Source organism: Falco peregrinus, chromosome 3 (genome assembly GCF_023634155.1).
Source record: "Falco peregrinus isolate bFalPer1 chromosome 3, bFalPer1.pri, whole genome shotgun sequence".
In the NCBI taxonomy this organism is placed as follows: Eukaryota; Metazoa; Chordata; class Aves; order Falconiformes; family Falconidae; genus Falco; species Falco peregrinus.
In genome coordinates this window covers 55,711,629-55,725,181 of record NC_073723.1, presented here as the reverse complement: position 1 = coordinate 55,725,181, position 13,553 = coordinate 55,711,629, and the positions used below count along the sequence as shown (strand labels likewise).

Here is a 13,553-nt window from a genome sequence, read left to right as displayed (position 1 = left end):
AGCCTTCACTGGGACAGCCCCTCGAGCTGTTAGTGTGACAAAGTTGTGGGTGCGAGGTGGTTGTTTAAACAGCTGCTCACAGCAACCCAGGTGATCTGGGAAACATGAATGCTAGTGAAGCAGTGCTGTGGAGTGGATGGTGATGTCTGCAGGTAAGGCTAGTCTGTTTCTTTGAGAAGGTGAGATGTCAAACATCTGAGGTTGATGCAACCTTAGAAGTTGTAGGCTAGAGTCTACAAGAATCTGCAATGCAGTGTTTGTGCACTTGGCAAAGACGCAATCAGCTTCTTTAAAGAAGTTGTGAGTACAACACTATTTATTTAGGTTGTCTGTGTTCTGTTGTAGCATGAAAGCACATTGAAATTACGTCCTTTGAACTTTTCTTCTGACCTGGACATTAATGAATACCATATCTGTGGGCAAAACCAAGGTGTCTTTTACGGGAACTCAAAACTGGGCATCTCATTGTGACACTTACAATATCTACACACTAGTCACTGGTCCTGAGCTGTTGCTACAAAGACCCATTATTATAGAAACTTCCCTGGAACAGAGGGGAAGGGCGCAGAGGGCAGTATCTGAGGTACATAATTATTTGGTGAGTGAAACAACATGTGAACAGAATGAATTTGTTGAGGGCCTGGGTATGTGGTGGGGGATCCTGGTTGCTGCTGGAAGTGTTGATTATGGGTTGCTCATTGCTGAATTCCTCTTCCATCAACTAAAACTGACTTCCAAACACGAGTGATTTGTGGTATGGAGTAAAATGCTTTGTGGGTGCAGGTTACTAGTTGAACAGCTCAGCTTGACCCATGGGGTGTAGAAGAGCCTTCTACCCTGCTTGTCTGGGAAATTGTAAGTGCACTCAGATAGGTTTTCCCAAGAAAAGCCCCAAATAAGCAATCTTTGTGACTTCCCAGAAGATCAGTTGTCTGAAGTCAGTTGTATTTGATTTAGGAGTACAAGTTACAGCTCATCATTGGGAGCCTGTGGTGAGGTAACCTTGGATGGCTGCCAGATCTTCATTGTAGCTTCATTCATGATGGTGAGAAGCACAGCTAGATGTTGCCTCCACATTGGGCTGTCATCTTTGTTTCTTCACCTTCACTATGGAAATCTGCGGTAGACATTTAGGAAAACTCAAGTACTAAGTGAGGGTCTTGAGGAATAAGTAGTTCTCCTGCATGCAGTACAGTCCATACTTCATCTGAAAACATACAGCCCCAACATACTGGAAGAGTTATGTAAATCATGTAGAAGTTAAATCACTTTGGTATCAGACTTGCCTGTCATGTCTTTTACAGTATTTCATTAACTCTTTCTGCTCTTTAGCAGTCTTTTACATCCAGTCTACAACATAATGAACTTGGGGTGAAAATTTATTAAATTGATTACTGCTTATGGAAGAGGTCTTTGTGTTTAATTAGCAGTCATTTAACTTGGGCAGTGAGCTCAGGGAGCTCATGGACAACTTTAATGAGCAGGTGGTGTTTGTCCTGAGCCCCCTGAACAAGCAAGATATGAACAAGACCATCCAGCCGGCAATATTGTGTGCAGCTATGTCATGATGGTAACTCCACCACACTTGGGCATCTGGCCAACTGTCACTGGTGTATGTGAACCTTACAAATCAGGAGATAGTGCACTCCTGCACTTAGCCTAAATTTAAAAGTTTGCATACACTAGGTATGTAAAGTATTTTTGTCTTTCACTGAGTATAAAGGTGGGCAAGCTCTGGGACTGAGCCAGACTCCCCTACGGGTGGGTACACCATGTAGGAATTTCCCCAGTTACACAGGGACTCGGAGCACTGGCTGTAAATAGGCTTCCCCCCCGAAGCATGGGCCTGGATGATGTTAAGGTGGTAATTGGTGATGTATCCTTTTCTTAGTTTCTGTAATGCTTTGCAGTAATGATTTGATGCTTTGTTCCTATTGCTCTTTTATCATATTGTGCATAATAACTAGTACTGTTTCCTTTCATCATATTGCATGCTATTTTCCTTTATTATATTGTAATATAATAAACTGCATTTATTCTTATATTTGATTTGGAATTCATTTTTGCTTGGTATCCAATCAACAGAACAGCACCTTGATATGATCACTGCCTAAACAGTCTGTGTCTCTAGTAGTGTCTGTTCTGAGTCTCTTATTCAGTCCTGTAATGTGTTTTTGTAACTTTTAAGTGACCTGTTCTGTGGGGCTCAATAAATGGGGTTGAAGAAGTAAAAAATAATTTTTTTTAAAAGGAAAACTACTTTCAAAGCTGTTGCGTGGATTAGTAGTATTTGTCCCTTTATTTTCTGAATTTCAAGTCGTCCTAAACAGTCTCAGTTTTAAGAAGTTTAAAACCAATATTCCTTCCTAGTTGCCATTTCATTTCCTATTAAAACATCCCCTTTAAAACTTGGTTTTACCTTGTAACTTGTTTTAAAAGCTATCCCTTTGTTTTGAGTAGTTCAGAGAAAGAATGAGATGTGTTTAGGAAAAGAAATGTTGCTGTTTTTTTAAAACCTTTTGATTGTTCACTTACTGATTTGGGACTTCGAAGTCTTGTTTAGCCCTGTATTTGTAGTTGGTAGTAGCATGCTTTACTAAGGTTGGGAACATACCTGATGCAGGTGCCCCTCGTTTTGAAATAAGCTAAATTTACCTTTCTTTGAGAGTGGGTTTTGTAAACTGTTCTCTTAAATGAGTTTGGTCTAACGCAGTTGGTTCTTGGTTGTATTTTATTTTAGGAGCAAGAGACTTCATTTCTTCATGTTGCTCCCCAGCCAGCAGTTCTGAAGAGCTGGTGTGTTGAGCAGTTGTGTTGGAAACCATGTAATCAAAGCGGTGGCTTAGCTTGACAACTTCAGCTTCACTTGTAACAGCATATGGTGTATCTCCACTGGAGCACACGAGCTGGCTGGTTCATCTCAGGGAATTAATTCTAGATGTTGCCCTTCAGAAATGGCCTCAGGCTTGTCATATGTCTTAGAAATTTAAGGGTGGAGGTTGCCGTTGTGGTGGAATAGTTTTAGCACACATCAGTGTTCAGGCTGCTGGATGAAACTCTGAGTTTCTTTCTGTTGGCAGCACAGCTTTACGTTAACAACAGCGTGGTTTCCTTAACACTGTGTGAAGCCCGTGCAGGTGGCCTTATGTATACAGTGGCATGAACAGATCTCTGCCATGAGGACGCTGAGCTGGGTTTCAGTTGTCAGTTCCTTCCCCTCCAGCCTTCCCATAGGATTGCAGCAGAAGGAAGGTATGCAGGGAACAAAGGGCTGAAATAGCTGATTTTATTTTAACTGCCTTCTCTGGCAGTCAAGAAAAATAAGTAACTTTCCAAAGGATGTTTTTGGCAGGACAGGCAGAATTATCTAGAGATAGAAGTCTCAATTAATTGTAAAATGGGCTGTTAATCTGTGAGAGACACCCGAGTCCTCCAGTGAAGCATGTAAGAACTAATCCCTGCTGGTAACTGGTCACTTAAGTTTTCTGTTGGTGATCTGAAGATAGGAGCAGTCTTGGAGCACCAAAGGGGTTGGGCTTTATTCTTACTACCAAAGTGCACGAGTGGTGAGAGTCTTTCCTGTTCTCTGAAACAACTATAGTAAAACTGTCAAACTGTGTATCCTGGAAGCGCTGTGTAAAAGGGGGTGCCTTTGGCCTTGCAAAGGTGCCTGATTGCTGTTCAGTAACTACAGTTGGTGCTGATATTTTGGTTTATTGCAGGTATCTTTTCTGGTTTTAAATGCCGTGCTGAGTGGTGTTAGCTGAAACATCACTGTTTCAGCTGTTCAGGGGTGTCTGTCTCCTCATTTTCCCATGGAGTTGCAATGACTGCAAGACCTGATCTGTTTTCATGTTCAGCTTGGCAAGAATCACCTTCTAGTGAATGTGAAAACAGCTCTAGATATAAGAAATGCTATCTTTTTTTCCAACTGAAGAATGTGGATTCTTGCACTTACCTGCTCTTAATTTCCAATAGTAGCATCTTGGTAGCTGCACAAGTCTGTTTACATCACCTTTCTATTGAGAACCTCAAGGTTACCATCACCTGCTGTTCCCTCATTTCACACTTGTGCAGCTGTACGTCCTGTAGAGGGCTTCAGGCATTGGTTTTGAGTGCTGTGGAAACTTCTGGCAGAAGGCATCTCCTGTGTCTCCCCTCTGAGTCTGCACTTCAGTGTTGGGTTGTTGCTTGTGTTTCAAGGCAGAAAGGGAGGATCAAAGGTTTGGGGGTATTTTTAAGTTGTGAAAAAACGTAAATGATTTGTGGCATCCAGAAGTAAAAAAGTAAGTGCTGTTCTCAACATCTTTCAAGCTGTTTCAGACAATATACATGTCACTTTACTGTCACCTCGTGACATGAAGTTGTAACTGCCCAAAATTGTGTTTCATCCTTGAAGTGATGTCCTGTGGGTCTTTGCTGTGTATGGATCTGTACCTGTGACAGCTGTTTCAAATTTATTTCAGATTCATTTGTCCTGGCATCAGATACTTAGAGTATGAAGCCTACAAGAACAGTAGTTAGTACATTACCATGATACTGGTTTTGTTGGCTTTGGAGTTCTAATTTTGCTAGCTAGCTGTTGCGAAGAGCTACTGCCGTGGAAAGGCTACCACGATATTAAAAATTCTGCCAAATGGAACAAATATTAGGAAATCAATGTTTGTTACAAGTGGAACAAGTTATTACTGAAACTTAGGTGGAAGTAAACAGGCATCATCTCAGCAGTTTGTTCCAATCAAGGCTATGACCACTGGAGTGGCCTTAGGTAACTTCTGTGGATGGTCTCGCCAAGAATAAGCCTGAAGTTATTTTACAGTGTTCTGATGAAGTATGGATGTGCTTTTATTGACTAATCCTGTTACTAGGAAGAAAGCTGATTTATCTTTCAGGGTACAGTGCTGGTGGGGATCATTGCTGTCATGGTCAAATGTAAAGAGGCTACTGGGACTTGTTAATATTGGTTGTGGTTGGGTTTTGTTAACTTTTTATTTTGAGATGTTCATGAATTTGTATATGAACTGTATTGTATTTGCATGAGCTTGCTAGCTGTTTTACTCTTGAGTTAATTTTCTGTCAAGTGGAATCCGCTGGAAATTCTCCATTCAAGTGACTGGAGGATGGGATACTCTTCAGGCAGAGGGTTTCCGTCTCTGGCAAATGCTAACTGAAACTTCAGAACAGTAGTGTAAAAAATAAAACAAGCATTCCAGTGCTGTAATCAAGTTGGCTGGTAATGATGCTGTTTCTGGTATGCAGTATGATTCAGAGAAGTAGAAATCATGCTTCTGACAGTTTGGCTTAAAAAATAAATGTAATTAGTATGACAAAATATCGAAATACATGAAAACGAAGCACTTAACGCATTCCAAATCTCTGAAGGAATTAAGTGATAAATTTGTATGGGCCTTCTCAAAGAGTGGAGCTAGCAATAGCATTTTAAAGCAAGCTTAGAAAAGTTGCAAACTTCCAGTAGCACCTTCCTACCATCCCGAATGTAGACCTAGAACAGAGAGAAATGCTATTGCTATCAAAATGTGTGGTACTGTCAGCTTTTTTTTTCTGCCCCTAGAATCTGCATAAGCATGAAGTGTGAACAAGGAGAAAAATGCCCTTTTTCTGACTGATGATGAAATGTATTTGGAATGATGAAAAACATGACAGTCATGAACCACTGTCAAAATAAGATGGCATGAAAAGCAAATCAGAAATCTGATGTTTTCTGTGATTCTGGCTATTCATTGATTAAATTAAAAGATCCATCTGTACCTAAATTAGTCAAGACTCTGGAGAAGGAGAAAGCTGAGTTGTCAGATGGAGTAACAGTATTTTTCTGGATATGCAACCATCTTGTGCATCTGCCTCATCTACTAAAGCCTGCTTGAGAAAGGAGGGTCTTCCAGATGCTACTCTTGTAGTCTCAGTTTGTGTTTGCTATGTAAATGAAAATATGTTGACATTACAGAATTTTATGCCTAGTTTTGTGTTGTCTTACAATATCCTCTTATGCTTTTAGATATGGAGGATGAAAAGCTGTTTCTGAGCATGTGGTTATAGCTTGATTTATTTATGTATTTATTTAAGAAAACCCAGCACAGAGCGCTTGTGGCTTTTCCTGTTGTGTTCATTTAAACTCGAACAGAAGCAGTGTTTTAGGCTGTATTGTACAACGGTATTTCGACAGCTTCCAGCCTAACCAGGTAGTAAAAAGACTATTTAATCGATGCAGTCTTGTTTTACATTAGGAAAGATTTGGCATTCTTCAAGTATTGGATAACTTGCAAGAAATTTAATGCAGACCTCCAAAAATGTTGAGGTGGTCCTACTTAAGTATCTGGCATCCTCCCATCCACCTCTCTTTTATGCAAAAGGCCTTTGAGCGAGGTGTTTGGGGATGGTGGTCCTGGTGCGATGGACTCTGCAGCAGCTGCTGTTGAAGGTAAAGGAGGTGATGCACCTGCGAAGGTGGGGTGCTCTGTAGCTCTCTTGAAGTATCTGAAGTGGTTCCGCCCAGGGATCCAGCTGGCATTCTGTATTTGTGACTCCCCTGCAAGGTGTGGATTTTCCAGAGCCCTGAGGCAGCTGGGGGGAGGAGGAGGTGGCATTGGCAGCTGAATGGTTTCCAAATGCAGGGAAGATGGGACTGTGCTTGGCATCTGACTGATAGTCCTCAGGGTGATTTTCATTTGAAAGCTGTAGTAAAAATACTGATTGTTTGTTAACTGTTCAATTGTTTGTCGTTATAGCTGATGGGGTAGGAGAAGGGTGGTAGGAGTTGAATCTTGATGGGCTGAAATTGCTGTAGGTTTGAAAGGAAAGCCTAAAAAAGCAAGGAAGCAAGGCAGAAGAGTTTCTTTTGTTTTTTTGGAGGTTTTTTTCTTCTTTCTCCTTCCTTTCCCATTGGAATCTTCCTATTTGACTGTAAGCTGCTTTGGTTGAAAAGCATTAAAATGCATGGTTTTAACAGACCCTTGGCAATGGGACAGTTTCAAATGTCCGGGTGGCCTTGCCTTTCCTTGGAGACCACTGCCCTCTGAGTGAGGGGGGTGGCCTTGATACAGGCAGGGGAACTGCTATTAATCAGGCTTTAGTTCCCACTGCAGCTTTTTGCTAAACCTTGTCTTCATCTGTAAGCATGTGCCTAAATGTTAAGAAAGTGAAAATGTATAGAGGCAGCCCAGTGTGATAGTGGTAATGACTGCTTCAGGTTGAAGAACTGGTTAAAGAAGTTCCTGTTAAAGTAATCCCAGAGTGTGTGTGTGTGGCGGTGTCTGACTTTTTAATACCCACAATTCCTTTCTGACTCAAGTGATGCACTGCTTTGCATTTTGCATCTTGTATGCACATAGTGCTGTGATGTGGCTGTCGATTTAAGTCTTTTTCTTGATTTTAGGAATTGTTTTCTGTCATAAATGCAGTACAGCTGATGTACGCTTAGATCTGACACTTCTTGGCAGCTGCTCCTTGGAGTAAGAAACTAAATATTACAATATCTTATCAGTGTGGTCTATTTATTTCTTCCACAGAAGCATAGGAAAGCCATAATATCATTTAATTTCTAACAGTTTGGATGTTTTTCTCCAACAGGAACTGTTCTTATCAGAAGCAGTAATGGCCAACTAATGCTAGTAACTCAACAAGCAATAGCACAAGCACAGAACCAACCACAAAATAACACGAGCGTGAGGCCATCTGTACCGACCAGCACACCTGCAATCAGAATATGTACTGTACAGGTAACTTCTCTTTGTAGTTTTAGTAAGATGTGGCTGTATGTTACTTAGTTATAACAGGGTTTGTAGATAATTTGGGGAGGGTTAAATAAGCATCTGAACGCTTTCTGAACAGCTTGATGGTGTTTGGTTTTGCACGTAAACATTGCTATGTGCTTTACTTTCTCAATTTGAAGAAAACTGCTAGCCGTTACATGTGGTGTAGTTCAAATTAAGGAATTCCTCTGTGGTGATGATAATGATGTAAAGGGTTTTAAAAAGAAAAAACAACAAACAAAACCAACAACAACCAAACAACCCCAAACCAAAACCCCTACCTAAATGGTTACTGCTAGTAGCTGCAACCTTGCAATCCTCTGGTGGGATACTTCTTTGAAGCCGAGGACCTTTCCCATGCCTCCACGATGTTCCTTCTTCCCTGAGCTCTGCTGGGTTTTTGCTTCGATTTCTTGTAATGTGGTCAGCATGCAAGAGTAAAAGCAGATACAAAAAAGTATGAGGCTGCATATTTCTTGCCAGCATTCTCATCCTTTAACTGTTTTGTTCTAATTAGGCATTGCATCTAAATGTCTCTGAATCTGTTCTGGAATATTAAACTGGTAGATAAATAGCTTTGTTGAACAATTTTTAAACTATATGAACTATGTGAATGATGCCTGTATTGTTACTGTAGGAGTGGGTGTCTTGGTTTATATTGGACAAGAGCAGGTACTAACTTCAGTGTCTGTCATTGACTTGTCTGATAACTGTTCTCTGCACATGTTTAATTTTTTTTTTTTTTTTAAGAACTCTGGCACCCATTTGCTAAAGAAAGTAGTAGCTACTCCTGTGAAACCATTATCTGAAACAACAAATTCTGTGGCTTCTACTGTTCAGCCACCTGCTGTAATACAGGTAGGTGTCAGGCTTTATAGTGCGGTGGAATAAAAATAAGTGCTGGAGAGAGCTGAAGAAGATGTGGATGCATTCTTGTTATTATTAATTCTTAATCTGTTTTTCAGTAAGCTTGGTAACTTTTGTCCTCACAAATTCTTTCCTGAATGTCTTTTTAAAAAATACATAATTATATTACGTTTTTGCCAGTGTGTGTCAGATCATCTTGTCTGGTTACAGTAGAAAGCACATGAACAATAGATAAAATAAATACTTTAGAAAGCCATTTCCAGTGCTTCTGTACCCTATGACAGAACTCTTTCAAGCTCTAGCTGAAGCTTTCTGGGAGACTGAGACTTCTAATGCTCTGTCCTGTTGGGGTTCCTTGATTCCTTGGCGGGGCAGGGGGGGAGTATACCTGAGATGATGTGGAGGAGAAAATGAGCTGTCTGCACCAGTCAAGCTGTTTTTCATGTGGTAATCTTCTCCACCCCACCCCCCATCCCCCATTAAAAACTGGAGAAAGGTTGTAGATGAAAACCTCTGTTCTCTGAGTCTGGCAGACAGGTTCCGACAGATATAACTGTAAATACAGTGGTTGGACATGCTTCATTATTTTTAGGTAGTGTTTTTGTCTTACTTCCTAGGCCTGCCTTCTCTTTTTCTGGAGAAAAATGTTGTAGGACTCTTCTGCAGAGGCTCCTGCCACCTGTAGAATATGAGACTTTTAGATACAGTTCATCCTTTGCTCTTGGGGACCAGAGTTTGGATAAGCATGTACGATGAAAAGAAAACTACTTTCTGCAGCTAAAATCTGGAGAAGAAATCGGGAAGAAGCTTGTACTTATCTTCTGTGAATAAGGGCTTGAAGGAGACTGGGCTGTAGCGGTAGACCAAGCACTCAGTAAATGAGCGGGATGAGTCATTCAAAAAAACATGCTGGATGTATGTTCTTGACCTTGAGGGTGTTTGAAGGATTGGGGAATGTGTTCGCTGACAGTGGTAACTAACAATCTGACTTAGAAATTCATCCTCCTGCTGTTCTTCTGTATCAGGAACTGAAAACTACTCGGCTTTATCTGTGATTATTTTTTTTCCCCTTCCTTCTCACTACAAATGGATTATGTTGGGGCTAAAAGGGAAAACCCAGAGGCCTCTCTTAATACATTTTCTATTTTGCTTAGAATGGCAACAACATATGCTTTGTGTCTAAGAACACTAACAGGTATTCCTTACTCACTTTTATTTTAGGATACTAGATTGCAAACCATGTGCTTGTGATCTCTGCATAGAGATCTTTAGGATATAAAAGTAATAGTCGTCTACTACGCTACCCTTGCACTGGGGAGAAGAGATGAAGGTAAAGCTTTCTTCCATCTGATGGATGAGGCTGCCTGCATCCTCATATTCTTCATGTGGATAAATATTGAGATTTGTTGTGCTATTAACTTTTCCTTTTTTAACTTATATTTGCCTTTGACTTGGTTCTTCTGTACTTTTTGGGTCCAGTTTTGATGTAATTTTTTGTTCTTCTGGGATATTTAAAGAGGGAGACATGGCATATTTTTTTGTAAGCCATTTTTTTCTGTTGTAGAAGCTTGAGCACTTGGATGAGCCATAGGGCTGGATTCAAACAGCAGGAATGATGACTCCAGGAAAAATTAATAGCACTGTTCTGTTTTGAGTGGCTTCCTTGAAGCCCCTCTGTTTTGCAGAGGATTGCATAGTCCTCTGTACAAGCTACTTGTACAATAAAGAGTAAATAGGTGCAATATGGATACATCCTCCCATTGCAGGGTTGCTTCACTCTTTACACTGCCTAGGGTGGACAAGAGTATAGTGATGACAAGGGATTCTGTGCATAAGGTTGCAGGAACTGTCTGGAGAAAGGAAGGAAGAGCCCTTGGGTCTGTTTCATTGGCAGTGGTTCACTCACTAGTCCTAGAAGAACTTGCTGATGCTAGTCTTGACAGTTTATGAGGTCACGGGAGAGGAATGTTAGTGTGGAAGTATGTCATCACAAAAAACAGGAGACAGCAGAGAGGACATAATGCTTGGCTTGGTTGTGTATCTCTTATCCTGTGTGAAGTACAGTACTATCTGCAAAACTCTCTCTAGTTACTGACTTCACGATTATTCTCCTCCTCTACAAATATGTTTCTATTTTTTGATGTTCTTGAATGTTTAAGCTCTGAGGTTAGACAAAATACCTGCATTTTTATTTTCTACCTTCTTCCCAGATGGGATAACAGAGCTGCAAAGTATCTAATTAGCATCATGCTGGGGCACTTTCATTTGGATGCAGAGCACTTCTCTTGAAATAACTTCAAAATATGCAGGGTTAATGCCATTTGCTTTGTGGCGATGGTTTCTCTGTTGCTCAAAGTGAGAATGAGAATTGTCAGTAGTGAAAAAGGTTGAGGGCAGATGACAGAAGTTAATTCCCATATATCCATCTTCCTGGGAAAAGGGTCCAGCAGACTTCCTGTTGTTCCCTCCCTCAGCTGATAAAATGCCATTCTGGTCATGATGTGTAAACATGCTGGAATTTGCAAGAGATCAGCTCCTGTGAACCTCATGTTTTCGACTTTTAAAAGCCCAGGGCATTGCAGCTTGGCAGATCTGTACTCTGTCCCCTTCGTCTTCCTCCGGTCCATCTGTTTGTGGGATTCTCATGCCCAGTTTGCCTCCCTGTGGTCTTAGAGCTGTTGAGCCTCATCCTTGGAAGAGGCAGTTGTGGTGGCAAAGATCCTGCAGAGAGCGATTAAAGTGTTACCAACAGTGGGAGCCTAAGCTGGAAAGCTTTCTGGTAGCTGCCTGCTTCTTTCATGTCAAGCTGGCAGCAGCCGGGGGGGGGGGGGGGGGCGGGACGGGACGGGACGACCCACCCAGGAAAAAATAAAAAGTATAAATAAATTACTAAAGTGCCAGTGTTTTGCTTTAGCTTCAAGTGTTAGATTATGAATTTTCCCTATCCTGAAAGACTTAAAAGCCCTTTGGTATTCTACATGGTGTTTGTCCTGCTCTGATTAGTTTTTATCCATGGTAGGATAAGTTAGGTTCTTGTGTTATGTCTTAGTAATGCAATTAGCAAGTATTAATTTGTGATTGTTGGACTAAACTGGGGTGCTTAAATGTATTAAGAGTAGGTGAAAGCAATTGTGTGTGTTGTGCAGATATGAACCTAGAATTTAGCCTACAAAACCAGACTTTCCCTTTCCCTTGAGAGGTTTGGAGGAAAAATGGCACTCAGCTTCAGGTTTCAAACACTAACCTGAAACTCTTGCTTTTCTGTAATCTGCAGGTTCAATCTGGTTTTTTAGTTCTCAGGTTGAGAAATGGAAAGTAGTTGGTTTTGTAGAGGTTAAGTCTTTTACTCGTAATGTATTCTGTTGTATTAGAATAACCTTGTTGGGATTTTGGGGGGTGTGGTTTTATTTCTTTTTCTCTTTAAAATCTGAAGTAGGAATACTTCATTTAGTCACTTTCCTCTGGAAACTACTGTTTAGCCTGGTTTGCAAAGGAGAGGGGCAGTTGTGTTCTTATTTTTTCCTAAACCTTCATTACTCTTTGTGGCTGGAGCTTCTGAATCTGTTGGTAAATTGTAATGAGATTTTTTTAAGAGAGGCCTCAAAATAACTATTTTGGTGAGTGTTTGTGTTTGGGTAGAGGAGAGATCCAAACTGCTCCCCTTGAGGAAAAGGCAGGAAGAGCTTGTTAAGGTTGCATTTGCTCAGCTGGCTGCTTTTGCTGGCCCACGCATCCTTCGAGTGGACACCATCCTCTGCCTACCCTGCTCGTGATAGAGTAAGGGCAATCAGTAGAGCAGCTGTAGGGGGAAGAAAGGAAGATAAATAATCACTTAAGGTTGTCTTTATCTTCACAGTAGTATCAGCTGGCTTAGTATTGTCCAAAATTCATTAGGCTTAGACTGTAGGAGCCTGGCAAAGTTAATATATTGGCTTGTTCAAGACAACTTTACCTTTCTGTCTTCACTTGAAGTTGCAGGCAGTGCTTAAGTGTGGGTGAGCCTCTACCATTTCTTCACCCCACCCTTGATTTAAAAACAGCATTATAGCTGTGGGGGTTCTATCACTTAGTGTATTAAATAGAGCCTCTCAAAGCATATGAATCCAAACTTTAAAAACTTTAAAAAGTTAAAAAATGGCTTATGTAAGTTCTAAATAGTAGTGTGGAGGGAGGGCGCCACCTTATATGCTAGTAGAATACAGTGTTTGTCACATTAGTCTTTGGTTAAAAAGTGTTAATTTTTCCTTTCAGCCAGCAGCTGCAACAGCTAGTGTTACTACAGTTACTGCTGTAAAGCCTTCGAGTACTGGAACACCTGTAAAACTTCCAGTTACAGGACCACCTGCACAAGCTATCTCCCAAAAGGCAGTCTCTGTGAAAGCAGAGGGCACAACAGTAGCACAGACCAGCGCTTCTACAGTAAGGAAAAAAAGAAGTTTAATTAAAAATTAACATTCTCTATATTCATCAGAGATTGGACAGCCAATGCAATATCTAAGTCTTCTCTTTATTTCCACATTAGGAGATGCTAGAGAATGTGAAGAAATGCAAGAATTTTCTTGCTACGCTAATAAAGCTGGCATCTAGTGGACCTCAAGCCCCTGAGATGGGGCAGAATGTGAAGAATCTCGTACAAAATTTATTGGTGAGATTATTTTTTTTTTAAACAGTCTGTATCATTTGTGTATCATTTTTTTACATTCTTTGTTGTAGTTCTGTTGCTTGTCTTTTTTTTTCCTTTTTTTCTTTGAACAGCTGAAGAGTTGGATTTGTAGCTGAGTATATCTGACCCTTTTCAAGTCTTAAATTATAGCTTTTCTTTTAACTGGATCCCATTATATATTTACCCACCCCACCCCCACCCTGTTCATTTTATGCACACAGGTAACTGACAGCAGGAGGAGCTGACAGTGTTAA

The 13,553-nt window shown here is 40.7% G+C and overlaps 1 protein-coding gene across 2 annotated transcripts in view; it reads left to right on the top strand.

Annotated features, from left to right (window-relative positions):
• Positions 1-13,553, top strand: part of TAF4B (TATA-box binding protein associated factor 4b) — a 74,854-nt gene that overhangs the window by 8,173 nt on the left and 53,128 nt on the right. For both annotated transcript variants that reach the window (XM_055799431.1, XM_055799430.1), the window contains exons 2-5: positions 7,588-7,736; positions 8,520-8,627; positions 12,888-13,055; positions 13,159-13,281. In XM_055799431.1, the coding sequence (XP_055655406.1) occupies positions 7,588-7,736; positions 8,520-8,627; positions 12,888-13,055; positions 13,159-13,281 (548 nt within the window). The remainder of the gene's footprint in view (positions 1-7,587; positions 7,737-8,519; positions 8,628-12,887; positions 13,056-13,158; positions 13,282-13,553) is intronic.